Here is a 20,298-nt window from a genome sequence, read left to right on the forward strand (position 1 = left end):
GAATCTATTTAATTTTTTGGGTATTAGGCCTTTGAAATTTGGTGTGTATTTTACACTTACAGCACATCTCCGTTTTCCCTAGTGACAAGCCAAATTCCCAAAGCTCAATAGCAACACGTGGCTTGTGGCCACCAGGCCGGTCAGCGCTGGCCTTGAACTTCGTTTGAGCCCAAGGGAGGGCAGAGGGGAAAGGTTCTGGTGGCCTGATTTACCTCCCCGTTTACCTTTACCTCCCATTTGCTCCTCTCTCTGGAAAATTCCTGCCGAACCAATTTGAGTTTTCTCACCTTCCCCAGTGACCTTTGCCTGACTCTTGGATGCCATCCTGGACACCTGTGTCAGCCACCCAACACTCTTTGGCCTCCCAACCCCTCCATCACTCCACCCAGGGCTTCCCCACTGCCACCTCCCTCTCCTTGGCCTTTGGGCTGTGGATCCTACCCAGTAGCTCACAAGGGAGCCATTCCTGGATCTCTACCCCTGTGGCTTGCTGCTCCAGTGACAGCCTCAAAAGCAATGATTATGAAACAATATTCCTACCAGCCAACACTTGCCGGCCAGGCAGAACCATGGCCGATTATCTTATCTAATCCTCCAGACCATCTTGAAGCCTGGAATCCTCTTGCACATAAGGGCTCTCCTATCAGTTAGTGAACACTAACAGGGTGCAGCCTGTGTTCAAAGTCAGGGGAGGAAGGTTGGGGGCCCCTTGGGAATAAAGTCCTGAGGACCACCTAGAAGGTGGAACCAAGTTTATAAAAAGTTCCTCCATTTTGCTGGAAGGGGATCTTGGTGTTCCCTGAAACTTGCCCAAGTGTCCTTTACACCCAACCCCTTCACTGTAACGCAGAACCTGTTGTAGGAGCCCCTGGGATTGGGGGTGGGGGTGCCTGCTTCCCCCAACTGAAATCTGTGCTCTGGGAGGGAAAGTGGCACCTCCTTGCCCCAGGTAGGGTGTGTCTTGGCGACTGGCCTTGGCAAAAACCCCAGAGGGGAGGAGAGCCCGGCGGGACAGGGCGGGGTGAAGCTAGCCCTCTCCCATCGGGGCGGGACAAACATCTGACGTGCGGGCAAAACCAGGAGCCCATGAGCACCACGAGTGGCAAAGCCAGGCACCCACGGGCACCATGAGCGGCAGAGTCGGGGACCTGAGCTCCCAGCAGCAGGAGTCGCTGGCCAGGGTGAGGGGCTTCATGGGTGGGGAGGCTTGGGGAGGGGCCGAGCAGCCTGACGCTGCCCTCCTGGGCTGGAGCCTCTATCTTAAGACTGAAGAGGGACCCTGGAGAGTGCCTGTGTGCAGTTGCGGAGGCAGCTGTGTATAGAACACCCGACAGGAGTCCTTCTCTGGGGAAATCCAGCTTTTCACTACTGCCCGCTCCAGGCCCTTGTTCTCTGGTTGTGGGGAGAGGCGGGTGGGTGACCTGGCGCTGCCATCCATCTGGCTTCTGAGAAGCTTTGGGCAGACAGACTCCCAGCTCTCCTGCCGAGATTGCAACACATTTGTTTGGTTTCTCTTTGGGCCTGTTGTCAATGTTTTCATTAAAGGGAGATGGAGAAGTTTTTGGTGATTTCAAGACAGTACTGAATGCCACACCTAGAAGTGTCAGGGCCATGGGGAAGGGTGAGCATACCCAAGTCTTAGGTGCCACAGCGCTAATTCGATTTGCAGATGGCCAGGACAGTAAACTGGGACTTCAGGGTGGGGGATGGGGGTGGGTCACAGTCCTGCCTTACACTTTTGACCTGTGAAAGGGCAGCTTCAGACTTCTGGACAAAGTTCTTTTTAGGCTCCTAACCTGGGGAAGACCTAAGGGTGCTCTAGGGAGGAATGAGAACCCCTGGTGAAGGGGGGTGGGGGGACCTGGGTGAATTCCTAGTGAACGAGAGAAGGGTCTCAGATGAATGATGGGGTCCCTGGTGAATTCCCAGGTAAAAGAGAAGGTTCCAGAAGCAGAGGGTCCCCAGATGAGGAGGGGTCCTCAGGTGAAGGAAAGAAGGTCGCCTGGTGAACCATCCCCTCCCCACTGGCAATGGCCTCAGAGAAGCCCCAGATACTAGGCTCCTAGGAGGGACTGGACACCTGGCCTGTGGGGGTGAATTATGATGGAGGTGCCTGTGGGCCAAAGAGCTTTAAACAATGTAAAAAGAGTTTATTCTTCTTTTTACTACTATTTAAAAGAAATGAATGCTATTTTTAAAACTAGGGAAAAAGAGAAAACTAGGAAGGGGGAAAGGCCACTGATAGTCCCAGAGGTCTAGTCCCTGGGAGCATTTCCTTCCCGCTTTTTCCTAAGTCTTGACCTCCTGTGGCCACACTGCCAGATGCTCCTTTCTCCACATGGCATCATCCTAAGATAAGCTTTTCCTCCAAGTTGCTCCAGACCCTTCCCAGCACCTGCTCAGTGGCTTTCTCTTAGTTGATTGACATGTGCTCCAAGGGTGGAGTGGCCTTGAGATTGGAAGACGTGGACTCCTCCTGGCCTTGGAACTTCCTTACTCTGTTCCTGGGGAAGACCCCCTCCCCTTCGCCCCCTCCTCCCCAGCCTCAATTCCTTCATCTGCAAAGCAGGGATATGACCTCTGCCCCTCCTGCTTCAGGTTCAAAGGAGGGAATCTGGTATTGGGGGGGAGGGGGGCTGAGTGGTGCAGAGTTATTGTTTCTCAGGTAGTGTCCGTCCCCTCCCCCCCCACCCCCAGAAAAAACTTCCTCAGGAGCCCAGAGGTTACAGCTGGTCAATGTGAAAGAAGCCCCATTCCAGGTGTCTGTCCCAACTGGGGATTGTTATAGCAGTTGTCGTTGCTTGTGTTGTTAACACGGCAGATGTTTAAGTTGATTATTTATTTTTAATTGTGTGAGCAATACATGAATACATTCTTATTTTAAACATCATTATGGTGCTAAAGCTTGTTTGATGGGTGGCCGTCAAGACAGCTCCTATGGCTCCGCTGGCACCTGTTTCTAATCCCAAATTCTCAGTCACAGATTTCCCCAGCACACCCAGCCCTCCAGGCCTCACCTTCCGTTCCCTTCATCCTTATGGGAGTGGGGTCTTCTCTCTACGTCAAACCTGAGCCTCGGTTCCAAACCCAAATTCCTAGCGGCTTCCCCAAACTCTGCCAGTAGGAAAAGTTACCGCCAGCAGATCAGCTGCCCTCCTTCCCTCAGCCCCAACAGGGCCCCAATGAGGCAGCCCTGACCTCTCTTTCAGTCCCTACCTGCTGACCTTTCCTTTGGATTATTTCCACAAAGATTCCATTGTCCAGGACTCTGGGAAGTCCACTTTTGCTGAGTGCCCACATTTATGTGGCACCTGCTGCAAGCCAGGCCTGATGCTAAGTGCTTTACCTGCCCAAGTTCTTTTGATTGGCACAAGTTTATCATTATTCCCACTTCGCAGGTGAGGAAACTGAGGTTCAGAGAGGTTAAGTAACTTGCTTCCAAATCCAGGCCCTCAAGATGCAGTATCAGGGGCAACGTTCCCCAAATGCTCTGGTTGGCCTGCATGAAATTCACCAGAGATCTGGGCAAAAAATAGGGATGGCAGGGCCCCACCTCAGACCTATAGATGAGGGTCTTGGGAGGCAGAGATCCTCCAAAGTTTGAGAAGGACTCAACTCTTCCTACCATGGTGGGCTGGGGGGGTGCCCCATTCCCAGGTGGCAAAATGGCCCAGGCAGCTGCTGCTAACTGAGCAGTCCCTCACCTGCAGGGTCCCTGGGCAGGGCTGACTGGCTGACTAAGGGTGGGACGAGTTGGGGATGGAACTGGAGGCCGGGGGATCATGGGAGCCCTCTGACAATCATATTTCCCACCCCCACCCAGTTCCGGGGTAGCCTCCAGGACCTGCTGCCTACCATGCCCAAAGCTGATGACTACTTCCTCCTGCGCTGGCTGCGAGGTAAGGCTGGCAGGGGAGGAGGTTTCTCTAGAGAAGGTGTGGGAGATTTGGGGAGACAGTGCCACAGAGTGGTAAAGAATGCGAGCTCTGGAATCAGTCCATTTTGTGTTAGAATCTAAACTCCCCTTCAAATCGGCGTGGCACAAAATCTCCGCTGAGCCTCAATTTCTTAATCCACCTGAGGCCACCTCCCCACCAACTGTTGTGAGTGTTAAAGTAGAGGGTGTAATGCCTGGCATCAGGTGGGCACAGGGTCAACGTGAGGTTAGAGTTAACACCTGGGAAGTTCTCAGGGTGACAGGCCTGGCCTGACCTTGAGTCAGATATTGCTGAACATGGTCTTCAGGACCTACCTTTGGGTCTATCTCCGGTGCCTTGAAGACAAGCTGTGTTGTCCCCTTAGAGAATCTGGCACCAAGCAGGTGCCCAGCAAACACTTCAGGAAGTGGATGGACTAGAGAAGCAGCTTCTAGGAATTGCTGTAACAGTGTAAAATTATTATAATAACAGAAACCACCTCAGGGCTCAGGGAAAATTCACTTCAACTCAGCACACCCTATGGAATGAACTTTGAACTTGATAATCAAGGCAGAGCTGGTGGCCTTGGTGGGTTTTTTCTGGAGGTATCTCATGATCAAGGCAGAGGAAGCCTGATAGCATCTCAGGCCCCTTCCATTTGTAAATCTCTGATCCTGGATCTGATTGAAGGCCCATCACTACACTAATGCCTCAGTGAACCAATGAGCAAAAATCATGGCATTTCTAAAACAGAGTACCATGTATTCAATGAAAGTGCATTTATTTCTTCAAAATAAGTAATCACACCAATGGCTACTGTTTACTGAGAACTTACTGTGAGCCAGGTAACATGCCAAACACTTTATACACTTTGTCTCATGTTGTTTTTTTTAATAACTTTGAAAAATATATTATTCCCATTTAACAGATTAAAAAACCTAAGGCTCAGAGAAGGTAAGTGACTTGCTCAAAGTTGCACAGCAAGTAAAAGGACAAAACTAGAATTCAAGCCCAAGTATGCCTGACTCCTCACTACCCTTAACACTGAGGGGCTCTCTGCTCCCAGTGGGACGTCAAATATCACAAGCTAAACCAACCTCTGCATTTTAAAAGGCTTGGAAACTGAAATCAAGGCCTCTCCAAAGTCATCTAGAGAATTAAAGATCACTGCATTTTAACAAACTTTCCAGACCCCCAATATATTCTTGGCGTGTCAGGAAAAGTCTTGTGACAACCCATTATTTCCTCACGAGCTTCCAGAGAACGGCTCGTTCTAGATCTGGCCTCAAGCCTCCTCTTACCTTGACTCTTCTTGCAGCTCAGAACTTTGACCTGAAGAAATCCGAGGACATGCTCCGGAAGGTAAGCCCTCATTCTCATTGGCATCCTGCCTTCCACAGGCTGTTCCCCAGGAATTAGAGACCAAGAGTGGGGACCCTTACTCTGTCCCATTGTCATGTTTCTTCTTTCTTCCTCCTCGGGTCCCTTTCTGCTTCAGACCCGGGTTCCCACAGCTCTCCTCTTGGCATCCCCACCCCCAGTTCCATGTCAGTAGAAGCTGGGGATGCTCTGGCAGGATCTTGCTGACTGTGAGTGAGAGACCTGGCCTGATGTCCCCAGGTGCCCTCAAGGCCTTTGGGGCAGGCAGCCTTCAGATCCTGCTGTGTCTCCACAGCACATGGAGTTCCGGAAGCAACAGGACCTGGACAACATCCTCACATGGCAGACCTCAGAGGTGAGCGCCACTCAGCATCCTCTAGGCCATCTGATTCCCCCCACTTCACTGCCCCCAACCATGTCCAGCCACCTGATGGAGCAGGGACATGGCCCGGTGGGCTGGTTTGAATCAGTACCTCACCCCAGGTGGTCCAGCTGTATGACGCAGGTGGTCTGTGCGGCTACGACTATGAAGGCTGCCCCGTGTGGTTCGACTTGGTCGGCGCCCTGGACCCCAAGGGTCTCCTCCTGTCAGCTTCCAAGCAGGAACTAATCCGGAAGCGCATCCAGGGCTTTGAACTGCTTTTGAAGGAGTGTGAGCTACAGAGTCAGAAGGTGAGTGACTGGCACAGGGGATCCTGTCCCTGCTTCCCCCCAGCCCAGCACTCCAGGCTCTCCTGGGACATGGCTTCTCCTCCAGTCACCCATCCACAAACACCTAACATGTGCATGACACTCTCTGCTGGCATGAGCCTAGAGTCACTAAAGCCCTTTCCCCGCTGACCTTGGGTGCAGTGAACGCTCTCATTCTGTTCCCCGGTAACCCTGGGAACAGGGAAAGGTCAGCTTTACTTATGAAAAAGACATCCACTGGTTGTAAATTGCATAACTGTAAACACCTGATGGGGGAGCCATTGCTTTGGGTGTCCCTGAGAGCAGTGACCCTGGAAACTGGGCACATCCCTTGTGGGTCCCTAGAAGCTACTATGGAGCTGCTTAAAAAAAAAGATTCAGTTCTGTGGGACATGGGGCTTCTAAGCCATGAGGGACCCACACCCACCTTTGCAGATCTCCTCCTTGCCCCTAACTCTGTGTTTTCTGGCCTGTGTCCTTCAGAGTGAGTCTAATGCCCTGTTGGTTTGAGTCTAAGTATATAATGAGCCTAAGGAGAGGACTCCCAGGGGGAGCTGTTATGTCACTGTGGGATGATTTGACGAACGGCTGACTCCACATGACATGGACAGAGCCTGTGTACCCAGCAACTGGCACAGCCCTAAACACAAAGGACCTCCACAGAGATTTGTGGCAGGCACGAGAGACTTGTAAAGCACTGTGTTTAGTTCCTGATTTGAATAGATGTGTGTCTCTCAAACAAGATGGCTGATATTATAGGGTCAAAGCAGCGTCTTCCACGGCATGGATGTTCCCAACTGGAGCCAATGGTTATGGTGATGAAGATACTACTAACAATATCTGCTACTATTCACCGGGGACTAGCCACGTGCCAGGCACATGGGCTCATTGAGTCCTTACAGCAATTCTATTAGAGCCTGGAATTATCCCCATTTTACACACACACAAAAAAATGAAGGCTGAGAGGGGTGAAAAACCCACCCAAGGCCACACAGCCTGCCAGCATAGCTCTGGCTTGCATACAGCTGTGTGACTACAGACACTGGCCGAGGTAGTATACTACTGTACAGAAAGATGTCCACTGGACAACCACGGATGTCTTTAATTCCACAGATAACTAATTCCAGGCAATAGTGTTGAAAAAATAGTGTGATAAGGGCCACCGTGCCAGGGCTCCAATGCGGCATCTTGTCAGAGCTTAGATGGGTCCAATCTATTTGGAAAACACTGTGGGCCGCTAGGGGTGGGGGTGGCAGGAAGGTGGGAGTGGTGCTCAGGCTTCTCTAGCCAGGATCTTCCCACTAGAGCTGTTGTCTGACTTATAGACCTGTTCTGTCCCATGCAGCTGGGCAGGAAGATCGAGATGGTAGTAATGGTGTTTGACTTGGAGGGGCTGAGCCTGAAACACCTGTGGAAGCCAGCTGTGGAGGTCTACCAACAGGTAAGGTCAGAGCTGGCTCAAGGAGAGTAGGCAGCCACTGCCCACACCAGCTTCCGATTCATGGAGGACGGAGGATACCCCCCAGGGGGCCCGTAGAGCAGCCAGTGAAGCTGGCTCAGGATACCACCTCCGAGGAGGAAGTGTATCACAGGAGATGGGGTGGGTCAGGGAATAGCGGGGCAGAGGGCTCATCTCCACACCCTCAGAGGCCACCAAATCCAGGCAGGGATGTGGGAGCGTGGCCTAGACCAGACTCTTCTTAACTCCACAGTATTTTGCCCTCGTGGAAGCAAATTATCCTGAGACGATAAAGCATTTACTTGTTGTTCGAGGTGAGGATGACTGGTGGGGGGAGGAGTGGGAATGTGGGGGGACAGTGGGTAAGCCACTGAGTTCAAGGCTTCTCCAAGCATCTTTTGTGAAGAATGTTTTCTTGTTTTTGTTTGTTTGTGTTTGCTTGTTTTTAGCTCAGTCCTTCATAGACTGATACTTTTGGAATATACAAAAGCATGTGCAGCAATGTCAAATAAGTTATAAGTTTCTAAATGTTTGCTATTATTTTCTTTACTTATCTGAGTGTGGGCTGGTAACAGATGGTCCATGGACCACATAGGTTGGTGGGCACATTTTGAGCAGGAATGGTCCCTGTCTGTGACAGGGGCATAGCGAAGGGGTCCCTGCACGTGCTCCAGGTCAGATGGTCTGGTTTCCAATCCAGCTAGCTCTGTGACTTTGAGCAAATCTATTGAACCTCGCTGAGTCTCAGTTTTCCCATTCCATGAAATGGAGATGTAATGGCACCTTCTCATAAGACAGCTGTGAGGTTAAATGAGACAGTCTGTGGAGAAGGCGTAGCACAGAGCCTGGCCCACAGAAAGCTCCCAGTAAGCATGAACAATTCAGATGGGCCATGAGGTCTAATGCAGATGCCCCACGGACTTGCACTCAAGAGGATTCCAAGTCAACCTGGGAAAAACTGGAGAGTGGAAAGGAAGAGGCACCACTGGGGAATCCACACTGCCAAAACCCTATAGCTGAGCAGGGGAGGCAACCATTTATTGAGACTCAGGCACTGTGCCAAGTATTATGGATATAGTGTTTAATTTAATCTCCATTTTATAGTTCACAGCACTAAGACTCAGAGAGGGTGAGTAACTAGCTGAAGGTCACACAGCAGGAGGTGGCAGAATCTAGATCTGCCTAGCTCCTGTGCAGCCCGTGCCCTTGGGCATGACTTCATCCAAGTCCTGTCTGGCTTGGCTTCCCAAGGGAGTTTCATGTGTTTCAGCCCCCAGGCTGTTCCCTGTGGCCTTCAACTTGGTCAAGTCCTTCTTGACTGAAGTGACTCAAAAGAAGATAGTCATTCTAGGAGGTGAGTGACTTGGCCTGCTGGCTGTGTCCATCTCCCCATCTGCCTAGGAATCAGAAGTCAGAGCTCAAGGCCCCATTTTTCCCTGGTTCATCTTCTTTATTGAGATGCTGACCTTGGCTTGACATGTGTCAGCCTTTGTCCACTCAGGCAAGGTTTTGGGCCCTATATCCGAACCTGAATGGCTATGTAAATCTCTTGGGTACTCTCAGGAGTAGGCACCCAGGGAGCAAGCCAAAAACACATCAGATCCCCTCCCAGGGCTTGGCTCCCTCTGCCTTCTGGCAGCCTTCCTGAGTCCCAGCAGAGCCCTCACTGTTACTCCCACAGGCAACTGGAAGCAGGAGCTATCAAAGTTCATCAGCCCCGACCAGATACCCATGGAGTATGGGGGGACCATGACTGACCCCGATGGCAACCCCAAGTGCCTGACCAAGGTACAGGGTGTCCAGCAGTCGGGGAGGGAGAGGCGATGGCCATGGTCCCACTCACTCACCCTCACCCACAGATCAGCTACGGGGGCGAGGTGCCCAAGAGCTACTACCTGCACAACCAGGTGAAGGTGCAGTATGAGCACACGGCGACCGTGGGCCGCGGCTCCTCCCTGCAGGTGGATAACGAGATCCTGTTCCCAGGCTGCGTGCTCAGGTAGGGATGGTGGCCACTCACCCCTGGGCACAGCTGGGAGGGGTCCGGAGCCCAAGCAGGTGGTCATCAGAAGGGCCCTGTCCCCTGCAGGTGGCAGTTTGCATCAGATGGAGCAGACATCGGCTTTGGGGTTTTCCTGAAGACCAAGCAGGGGGAGCGGCAGCGGGTAGGGGACATGACAGAGGTGCTGTCCAGCCAGCGCTACAACGCCCACATGGTGCCAGAGGATGGGAGCCTCACCTGCCACAAGCCTGGCGTCTGTAAGAGCTGCAGGGTTCACTGGAGTTGTTTTCTTCCTCCTGGCAGAGAAATGAGCTGACGTGTGTTTTCAGTCTGGCTTCTCTCTTTCCCCTCTACTTCCAGCTCTCAGGGAGGGCATGGGGGTCTGTGCATGCTCCTAGATCCCATGGGTGCCACGGGCATTGGCTTGGGGTGTTGGATCTGACGAGTGGCCCTCAGTATGCGTACAAGGGCAGAGACACATTGTGGAAAGCAAGACTCACAGCCTGGGGCTGCGGAATCAGCTCCTAGGAAGCCCCTACACTGGGCTGGACAGGTATAAAACAACCATGGTCTTAGCTTCAGGGGTCCCAGCCTGCCCAGGTGCGTGGACCACCCCACTCTGGGCATCCTGAAGAGATGAGTCTTCCAGGTGTTTGTCCTTCCTTCCCCGGCTACCCAGACCAAATATAGTTTGGTCAGTGTGACGAGAAACAGCACTGCCCAGCAAATCTGCGGACCTCCCTTCTTTACCGGGAAGGGAGCTAGAAGAAGGGGGACCCGCGCTTGATTTCCTCTGGAGAAGGAGAACAAATTTTACTAATGCTTACTGATACAGCTCCAGTTCACCTTTGTGGAAAGGGAGAATTAGGAGAGTGGAGACAGAAACTGGATGACTCAACACGTCCCAGAGTCCACATTGGACCTTGGCATTGAAGGACATGCCTTCTACGAAAGGCTTGATGAAAACATGGTTTAATGGAGCTCAGCCCTCTCCTCTGGGGAAAGCAGAGCTCTTCTCTAGGTTGGAGCATCAAGATAAGGGAATCCCAGTCCCTGCCCTCCCTTGCTCTGTAATCAGTGGAAAGTCGTATCACCCTCTCTAAGCCTCATCCATGTAATGGGGGTGACAGTACCTTCCATGGGCTGCCTTGCGGCTTCAGGGAGTTATGAGTGCTGATGTAATGCCTGGCACCTAGAAGGGGCTGAGGCCTGCTGGGGGGTGTTATTATTCCTTTAGTGAACACAGGCATCATCCAAAGAGATGGCTGTGGGCAATGGGCTGGGGACGGGACAGTGGCTGACCCTCCAGCCTCACCCACAGTCCTGGGAGGCACCAGGTGTGCAGATGGGCCGTACTCGAGTTGCCTGATTCCTTCTCCGTCCTTGTAGATGTCCTGCGCTTTGACAACACCTACAGCCTGATACACGCCAAGAAGATCAGCTATACTGTGGAGGTGTTGCTCCCCGACAAGGCCGCTGAGGAGAAGATTCAGGGTCTTGAGGCAACAGGATCGTCTCCAGCACAATGAAGACGCTGGCCGCCTCTGTGTCCGTGCTCTCCAATTCCCTTAGCACCCCACTCCCTTGCCCCTCCTCTCCCAGGGAGGGAGGCGACCTCAGAGATCACTCACCCCATATCGCCATCTCAGCTCCTCATGGGCCCACCTGGCACAGTAGCCAAGCAGGAAGGAGACACCCAGTGCATAAGCCACACAGAGGATTCAGACAAGCATCTTATTCCCTGGTCACAGAGAACGAGAATGAGAACCCTGAGGATGGACCAGCATCCACTGAGGAAGGGTCCTGACTGCAGAATCCCTCCTGTATCCTGCCCTGTATCCCTCCTGACAAGGTCCACCTGTCCCAAGACTCACCCATGCCTGGTATCCCGGCTTGGGGGCACATACCAGGAGTGCCAAAAAATGTATACCAATTGACACTTTGGTCAACGTTGCTCAAGCAGTAGTTCGCCGTCATCAGAAGTGTCTGGATGCTGATGGTAACCACTTTGAGCACCTCTTGTAATTGCAGAAGTCAAACGTGACTTGTATTCCTCTTTTGTTATCGGTCCATATTGAGTATTACAATTTTAATAGTTTTTCCTTTCTTAAAATGTGTATACAATTTTTTGGGCACCCTCAGTACATGAGCCCTCGGCCTTGCAGGGAGCACAGCTTCAGGCCCTAAGAGCAGGGAGGCCCCGTTCTCTGCGTGTAACTGGAGCAAGGTGGACCGTGCTGGTGTGTGGAGAGTGGAGCTGCCGTCCCACGGTGCTCGTCTTAGTCTCTGACTTTCTTCTTGGAGAACCATCCAGCTTTTCCTCCACCTTTGTGTCTCCCCGAGGCGGCAGCTGAAGGTCGGCTGCCAACCCTACCATGTGACCCAGCAACTGGCCAGTGATGGCATCTATTTCTCCAAAGCTGGCTCTCCTTGTGCCCACAGCCCACAGTCAGGACTGTCACCTGCTTTGCTGGGTGGCCTGCACCCAACAGAGCAGAACTTGCCCTGGAATGAGCTGAGGAAGCCGCCAAGCTGGGTGTGGCTCTGCGGGTTGATTCCAGGTGGAAAGGAAGCTATTGAAGGGGGCCTGTGAGCGCAGGCTGTGCTACCCTTCCCCTCACCACCCTGCCCCCTGCCTTCTGGCTGGCCAAGCCAGTGGCCTGACCGCAGGGTGGCTTGGCCCCTGGCCCTGGATCCCTGCCCACGAGCTCCTTGTTTGTCCTCTGTACTGCTGTCTCAGAGGGCAAAGGAATGCTGTCTATCCAGTTGATGTCTCCTGGAATGAGTGGTCCAATGTCCCTATAAAAAGGGTTCTCCCTGCAAAGCATTAGCATTCTGGCTGCCAAGGCCCTTCCCAGAGACTGGGAGCCTCAGCAGACTCACTGTCCAGCCAGAAGCTGGACTCCGGCCTTTTTCCTGCCCTCAGATTCTGTGATTTCATTTTCTTCAGTTCATAAGCAGTTTCTCAAACTCCCAGGACCTATTTTTGGCAAGAAAATTATAAGCCTTGGGAAGGTAGGAGTCTTCAGGTGAGCTACGTTAGGTCCTTGGGGCCTCCAGCCCCTCCATCTGTGGCAGCTGTATCATTCATGGTTTAGCACAGAGTCTGAAAAACAGCTCTGATGCTATCAAAAGTAAACTAACTAAATGAAACAAAATGCCAAAAGCCAGTGCCTTGAGGCACTCTTGGTCCAGAAGAGTGAGTAGTTTGGCAAGAAAAAAAAAATTTGTGCCAATATCAAGAAGGCAGTCTGGGGCTGTCAGACAAAATTCACAGGACACCCCCCTGTCCCAGGGCTGCTTCCATATCACAGATGTGGCAGGCTTTCCCACCACCCATGTGGCACTGTGTGGTCACCCTCCATACGGCCTCCCCAGACAGAGCCCCCTGATGCCCTGAGGTGTCCCAGAGCCACCTTCCCACTGCCCTTGGCAGGCTATGGAGGGTGTGACCAACTGGGGTTGGGAAGACCCAGTGCCAGGTTTCACTGGGCCCACCTGTTGTCATGACAGAGCCTTCGTGCCCTCTGCTTAAGAACAGGGGTTTCATGGACTTGAACCCTGACCCTGGTCTTTCTAACCATCCACAGCTGATTTTCCACCGTCAGCACAGCCTCATCTGGTTGCCTTGAAAGTACTAAGGGGGGGGGGGGGCAGCCCAGTGGCTCGGGTGGCTGGAGCACCGTGCTCCCAAGCTGTGCCATCCACGAGAGCGGGGCTGCCGTGAGCAGCAGGAGGCTGGTGTGAGCCACCGAAGAAACAGCCCAGGGAGGGGCTGTCTTGCCCCAAGTTTGTTTCTTTGTTCATGCAATTATTCATCAATTTTTAATGAGTATCTGTCTAGTACCAGGCACTGCAGGCCCTGGGGATACTAGGGACCCTGGTCCAACCAGGCTCTGCTAGCAGTAAGGTCACCTGTATTGAGAGAAGTGACTCTGATGATCTATTATTGAGTGGCATGTCGTCACCACATGTGCTTGGAGGGGCAGGAGCCAAATTCTGGGGGAGCATCCGGCAAAGAAACCCAGACGTGTTTGCCCAAGGAAGGGGCCCCTGAAAGAAGAACAACAGCATGTGTGGGGGTGACCATGTGTGAGCAAGCCTTCCAGACAGGCATGGGGCAAGGGTGGCTGTGGGGTGTTTGAGGCTGGAGGAAAGCCAGGAGGGCGCTGGGTGACACTGGTAACAGCTGGCTGATGTTTACTACTTCTTTGTGAAAAACTGTGCACACTTAGTTATTAATAAAGCTGTTTTATAAAGCAGGTTACAAAACAGTCTGTTGTTTGTCAGGAAAGAATGGCAAAATCCTGGCAGGAGGCCACAGATCAAAACTCTTGCTCAAAATGAGGTGTTTAGAAATACCCAGGCTTTATCTGTCCAGAGGAATGGAGGCTGGGCCAGTACTTCCTGGTCCATTTCCTCACTGGAAAGACCCCAGATATTCCAAAGGAGGCAGGGGGGATTAAAGGAAACCTATATGGGTGTTTTGAGGGCAGTTGGAAAGTTTCCCTGCCCCTAAATCTCCACCCAAGTCCAGCTCACCTTTCACGAGACAGGCTGGAGGGAGACACCACTGTGTCTCCCTTCAGCGCCCAGAGCCGGTCTTTACCAGAGCCCCATGGCACAGCACTCCACAGTTTGCACATCCCCTTTATATGCAACCCTGAAGCAGACAGATTATAGCCCCATTTTTCAGGCCAGGAAACCGAGGCTCACAATAGGGAGTGCCTTAACCAAAGGCTCAGTGTCCAATGGCAGAGGTAGAGACAGCACCCAGGTTTGCTGCCAGTGGTGTCCCTACCCTGCCACTCAGGAAAAAAGAGGGCAAATGGGCCCCGCTAGGGAGTGCCAGGCTGAGACAGGTGGCACACTGTGGGTCAGAGCAAGGTAGTAGCTTCCTGGGGTGAGGGGAGGGCCCAGAGTCTGGAGAACGTTGCTTGGGCATCTGTGTCTTTCAGTGAGATGTGACAGTACCAGCTCCCCTGCACACCTACTGTGTGCCAGGCCTGAGCTGAAGAAGGAAACATCATCCCCGGTTTACAGATGAGGAGAGCGAGGCTCATGGCAGAAAGTGAGCTGTCACATCCCACAACAAAGAGGAGGTCAGACGTGAATCTGGACCCATCGTCTATCCAGATAGCATGCGAGCTTAATGAGCACATTCGGTGGCCGGTGGCCGGGCTTCACACTTGGTGACTTCACAGAGGAGGCACAGAATCAGGAGGCGAGGCTGCTGTGCCAGGCCTGAGCGGAGTGGCCCTCGGGTGACCTCCATCTTCAACCACCAGGGGACGCCATTGGGCCAACCATCCCTCTGTGCCCCATGGAAGCATAAACAGGGCTCCCAGCTTCCAGCTCCAAAAGGGCAGCTTTGCAGGGTTGAGGCCCTGATACGCCAAGTCCACCAGGCCCAGGCTCTTTGTGGGGCCGTCTAGTGTGACAGAAAGAGCTGGTCCAACCTGGGTTCAGATCCTGGCTCTGCAGTTTGCTGGCTTGCTTTCTGAATACCCCTGAACCCCATCTTCCTCCCCCAGGCCACAGCCTCAATCAGGGCCTCCACCTTGGATTGTTAGAAAGGAGTCCATGAGTCCCACTGCGCCCATCCTACCCCCTCCGGTCCTGACTCCACAGGGCAGCCAGAAAAATCTTTCTGAAATGAAAATCTGATCACACCACACCCTGCATAAGCTTTTCAGCGGCTCCCCATTTCCCCCAGGGAAAGGCCAGTCTCATTGGTGGCTTACAAGGCCTTCTGTGACCTGGACACAACACCTCCATTCCAATTTCACCCAACGATCTGAATTCACCAAGTCATGAAGTTTCCTTCCCGCCTCCCTACCTTTGCTCATGCCACACCCTCAGCTTAGGACTCCTTTCCCAATCTTGTTCTGTGCACCCTCAAAGCCCCTGGAGCCCTTTTCTAGAAGGCCTTCCCTAACCCCCTTCTGCACCCAGCCCCTAGCAGAGTTAGGGTCCCTTCTCCAAGCTCTCAGAGCAACGGGACCAGTGCTCATCACATAATAGGGTCATCATTTGCCTGTATCTGTCTCCTCTTCACCCCCGTCACCAGTCTAGGCTGCACCCCCAAGATGCCTACTAAAGCCTTACAAAAAATAATAGATGCCATTTACTGAGCACCTATGTAGGCCTGCTGCCCTACCTACGCTACCTTGCTTAATCTTCATGACAGTGTGGACGAAAAAGGGCCACATACTAAACTTGAAAAGCTCAGGGGAGGCCTGCATGGCTGGCCTTACAAACTCAGAGATCAAAAGTCTGAACATAAAAATTCCTAACACAAAGTGAGTTATGGAGTTATGGCCGGTAGTCACACCCTAGGCCTGTAGCTTTCTTGACAAAGGTCAGTCTTTACCTTAAGTGAGCTTGTCTATTGTCTTTTTGCATCTAAGATAACATACCTTTGAAATGTCAGAGTAATCTCTTGTCAAGACCCCTCCGAGCACAACCTCCACACCAGGGCAAGAGACCACAGAACCCCTCACTGTTACCTTATTCTCCAAATACCATCTCCATGTGTCGTAAATATTTATTATTAACTATCCTGTTCCCATCAATGTGAAAGAACTATGTATCTCACCATTTTACTTTTTATCCAATCCCAGAGGTTCCCCTCCCCCGCTTTGCTTTCTCCTGCCCCCTTAATCTACCACCAATGGATTTCATGTAACCCTGCTTACATCTCCTTTTATACTAATGTATAAAATAAGCTGCAAATCTACCATTCTCCAGAGCATTTTCTCAATCTGTTGAGATTTTGCTTCCCAGCAATTGTCATCAGTTTGGCTCAAAAAAACTTAGCAAATTCTCTACAGGTTTGGATGTTTCTTACGTTGACAACAGCTTTGTGAAATAAATATAATCATCCCTGTTTTATAGGGGAGGAAAGTAAGGCTCAGAGACACAGTCATTTGTTCAGCTAGGATTGGAATTCAAGGTGTCTGACTCGAGAGCTATGTGCCTCCCTCTAAAAAACTAAATATAAGAGCTAAAACCATAAAACTCTTCAAAGAAACCATGGAGGTAAATCTTGTGACCTTGGATTTGACAATATTTTCCTAGATATGATACCAAAAGCACAAGCAACCGAAGAAAAAGTAGATAAGTCAGACTTCATCAAATTTAGAACTTCTGTCCACCAAAAGACACTAAAGAAAGTGAAAAGACAATCCACAGAATGGAAGAAACTATTTGCAAATTATGTATCTAATAAGGGATTAATATCCAGAATATATAATTTTTACAAGTCAACAATAAAAAGACAAATAACACAATTTCAAAACGGATAGACATTTTAAACATTTGAACAGACATTTTTCAATAGAAAATGTACAAATGGCCAATAAGCACATGAAATGATGCTCAATTAGTCGTTAGGTGAATGCAATTCAAAACCACAATGAGATACCACTTGACACCCACTGGGATGGCTATAATGATTTATAAAAGAAAACAGAAAATAAATGTTGGTGAGGGTATGAAGAAATTAGAACCCTCACACCTCACTAGTGGGAATGTAAAATGGTGCAGCCACTTTGGAAAACAGTTTGGCAGTTCCTCAAAAACGGTAAACATAAAATGACTATATGATCTAACAATTCCACTCCTAAGGATATACGAGGTGTGACAATTACGTTCATGAACTCATCCTAGAAAAAGTGTTACATACCTCATTGCTGAATATCACTACGGTCGCATTCGAAGTACTCCCCTTGGGAAGCTATGCACCGATGCCAGTGCCTAGTCCACCCTTCAAAGCAATTTTGGAACTCTTTCTAGAATGGCCATCAGAGCTGTCATCGTATTACCCTTGATGTTCTGAATGTCATCAAAATGTCTTCCTTTCAGTATTTCCCTTATCTTTGGGTAAAGAAAGAAGTCATTGGGGGTCAGATCAGGTGAGTAGGGAGGGTGTTCCAATACAGTTATTTGTTTACTGGCTAAAAACTCCCTCACAGACAGTGCCGTGTGAGCTGGTGCATTGTCGTGATGAAAGAGCCATGAATTGTTGACAAAATGTTCAGGTTGTCTAACTCTTTCTTTCTTTCTTTCTTTCTTTATTTCTTTCTTTCTTTCTTTCTTTCTTTCTTTCTTTCTTTCTTTCTTTCTTTCTTTCTTTCTTCCTTCCTTCCTTCCTTCCTTCCTTCCTTCCTTCCTTCCTTCCTTCCTTCCTTTCTCTCTTTCAGTTTATTGGGGGTGACAATTGTTAGGAATCATCTAACTTTTTCACACAGCCTTTTCAGCCCTTCCAAATAGTAAACTTCGTTAACTGTTTATCTAGTTGCTACAAATTCATAATGAATAATCCCTCTGGTATCAAAGAAAGGTTAACAACATTGTTGCAACAAGTTCACGAACTTAATTATCAGATGTCGTATATATACAAGAGAATTGAAAACGTACATTTCCACAAAAACTTGTACAAAAAAAATGTTCATCACAGCATTATTCATAATAGCTAAAAAGTGGTAACCACCCAAATGCCTATCAACCAATGAATGGATAAACAAAATGTGATACATATATCCATACAAAAGGAAATTATTCAGCCATAAAAAGGAATGAAGCACTGACACACGCTACAACATGGATGAACCTTGAAAACATTATGCTGAGTGAAAGAAGCCAACCACCAAAGATCACGTACTACATGATTCTTTTCAGATGACACATCCAGAACATGGAAATCTATAGAGATAGAAAGTAGATTAGTGCTTGCCGGAGGCTGGTGCAGGGGAGCTGCAAATGGGCAGTGACTGCTAACGGTACAGGGTTTTTGCGTGGTGATGAAAATGTTCTGTAATTAGATGGCGGAGACAGTTGCACAACCTTTGAATATACTAAAAATCACTGAGTTGTGCACTTTAAGAATGGTGCATTTATGGTATGTGAAATATATCACACAAATTTTTTTCATTAGAAAATAAGGAAATGAAATGGCCCAAGGGTAAAAGATGGAACGCTGAGTCTCCCAGGGTGCTACCCAGAGCAGCACCGGGACTCTGGTGAAGCATCCCTTCACCAATTCCCTTTTCATCTCCCCTCTTTAGGCCACCCCCACCTCAGCTTACTGTGGTCTGAACCACCCCACTCACACACTTGCCTCTTCTCAGCAATGCTTACCCCATGCCCGGCCCCCAGACCCCCTCTGTAGCCACCCCACTGGTTCTGGTATGACCCATCTAAGGGAAGGCAGACAGGAATGTGCCAAGCAGTGGGGCCATAGGGACAACCGTTTCACATTTCCTAGCAACCGCCTAGAAGGAAAGGTTCCAGGGTGTGGCGTGGGCAGCCCTGTCTAACTCCTGTGGTTGTTTGCTTATGTCATGATTGTTACCATGGTCCCCTGAAAGCTTGGCAAACTAAAAGTTAAACACAATCTTGGAGAAAATGTGTACTGTGCGTGGGTGTGGGGCTTCTCCTGTGCAAGGGCCTTTGTTTTCAGGAAGGGAAATTAATTCCGTTGGCCTCAAGACACTTGTAGCCCTAGGGACACACAATGATGATTTAGACCATTTATTATACACTTACAATGTTCCAGGCCCAATGTTAAGCTCTCCAAGGGAAGGCTGGGCTGGGTTATGGTTCCAGAGTCAGACAAGCTTGGGTTCAAACCCTGACTCCCCCTTTACTGGCTGTGTGACCTCAGAAAAGTTTCTTAATCTCTCTGGTCTTCCATTTCTTTGATTGTAAAATGGGGATATCCCTACCTGATTCCAAATGGTTTGATAATGATGTAACACACTCAGCACAGAGGAAATGCTCAACAAATGGGAGACTGTGTGCTCTGTGTGGGCAGCGACCTAATCCATCTCGGTAACTGTTCCTCCACACGCTTTTCACTTTCCCACCTCCACACGTTTGCCTATGCCATCACCTCTACTTGGGATGCCCTTGCCTCTCCTCCAATCTCAACTAATCAAAATCCTCCCTTCCTTCTGGCTCAAATGCCCCTGCATCCTATTAGGGTGACTTCCATGCCTAGGTCCTCTCCCTGATTAGGGTGGAAGCTTCTGGAACCAAGACTGTGGAACAGCCTAACAGTGCAACAGCAGAGTGGTTAATTTCATGGGTTTAACGCTGGCTAAGTTACTTAACGTCTCTGTACCTCAGTTTACTCATCTGTAAAATGGGCATAATAATGGTACTTAATCCGAGGGGTGTTCTGAGATTTAAATGAGACAATGCATTTAGAATGGGGCCTGGCATATAATATGCCTTCAGCAAATGCAGTAGACCTGTGCTGTCCAATATGGAAGGCACAAGCCACATGGGGCAATTTAAAGTCAAATGAATCAAAATTCAAATCAATTCAAACTGGAGTTCCTCAGTCTTACTAACCATGATTCACACATGACCTGTAGCTACCAGATTTGTCCAAGGACAGTCTCGATGTAGAACATTTCCATCATCGCAGAAAGCTCTATGGAATGGCTCTGTAGACGATGATACTCTGCGCACACAGTAGGTGCTCTGTGCCCATTTGTGGTCTGGATCACAAAAAGCACAGCTCCTGGGAAGACCCCCAAACCCTCCTCCTGGCCCTCCCTGCCCAGCCTCCAATGTCCCCAGAAGTAACGGAGGCACCTCACATTAGAGGGATTAGGGTGAGAAAGGAGACTGGTGAGAAACAGGCAGGATTAGGGGCTAATAAGAGGGCAGTGGAGGAACCAAATCTCCACAAGCTGCCAGTCTGGCAGGAAGTGGGTGTGGACAGCAGCCAGGAGTTTGCAGAAAGAGGCAGGAATGTGAAGTGGGGCAGGACTGGGGTGTGGAGAGTTATCTAACTGTTCCTGAGGACCTCTGGCAGGTGCCTCACACAAAGAGAAATG

The 20,298-nt window shown here is 50.3% G+C and overlaps 1 protein-coding gene across 2 annotated transcripts; it reads left to right on the plus strand.

Moving 5' to 3' along the window:
• Positions 1–1,029: 1,029 nt before the first annotated feature.
• On the plus strand, positions 1,030–13,720 carry LOC109453399 (SEC14-like protein 4). Of its 2 annotated transcripts, none has more exons than XM_019743064.2 (12): positions 1,030–1,181; positions 3,824–3,899; positions 5,236–5,279; positions 5,593–5,652; positions 5,781–5,969; positions 7,333–7,428; positions 7,700–7,760; positions 8,717–8,800; positions 9,128–9,234; positions 9,306–9,445; positions 9,536–9,705; positions 10,838–13,720. In XM_019743064.2, exons 1-12 carry the CDS (start codon positions 1,128–1,130, stop codon positions 10,975–10,977), a joined length of 1,221 nt encoding a protein of 406 aa, XP_019598623.2. In that variant the 5' UTR covers positions 1,030–1,127; the 3' UTR covers positions 10,978–13,720. The 2 variants fall into 2 exon arrangements, with proteins under 2 accessions (XP_019598623.2, XP_019598624.2); XM_019743065.2 differs by having other exon boundaries at positions 1,100–1,181; positions 5,538–5,652.
• The last annotated feature ends 6,578 nt before the right edge of the window (positions 13,721–20,298 follow it).

Source organism: Rhinolophus sinicus, linkage group LG16 (assembly GCF_036562045.2).
Source record: "Rhinolophus sinicus isolate RSC01 linkage group LG16, ASM3656204v1, whole genome shotgun sequence".
Taxonomy (NCBI): domain Eukaryota; kingdom Metazoa; phylum Chordata; class Mammalia; order Chiroptera; family Rhinolophidae; genus Rhinolophus; species Rhinolophus sinicus.

What these genes read in the sequence shown, in the direction of transcription:
- LOC109453399 (XM_019743064.2), top strand. Translation starts at nt 1,128, where the DNA reads ATGAGCGGCAGAGTCGGGGACCTGAGCTCCCAGCAGCAGGAGTCGCTG. An exon ending in AGCAGGAGTCGCTGGCCAGG is followed by an intron (nt 1,182 to 3,823) that starts GTGAGGGGCTTC and finishes ACCCCCACCCAG; the next exon opens with TTCCGGGGTAGCCTCCAGGA. An exon ending in ACCCCAAGTGCCTGACCAAG is followed by an intron (nt 9,235 to 9,305) that starts GTACAGGGTGTC and finishes CCTCACCCACAG; the next exon opens with ATCAGCTACGGGGGCGAGGT.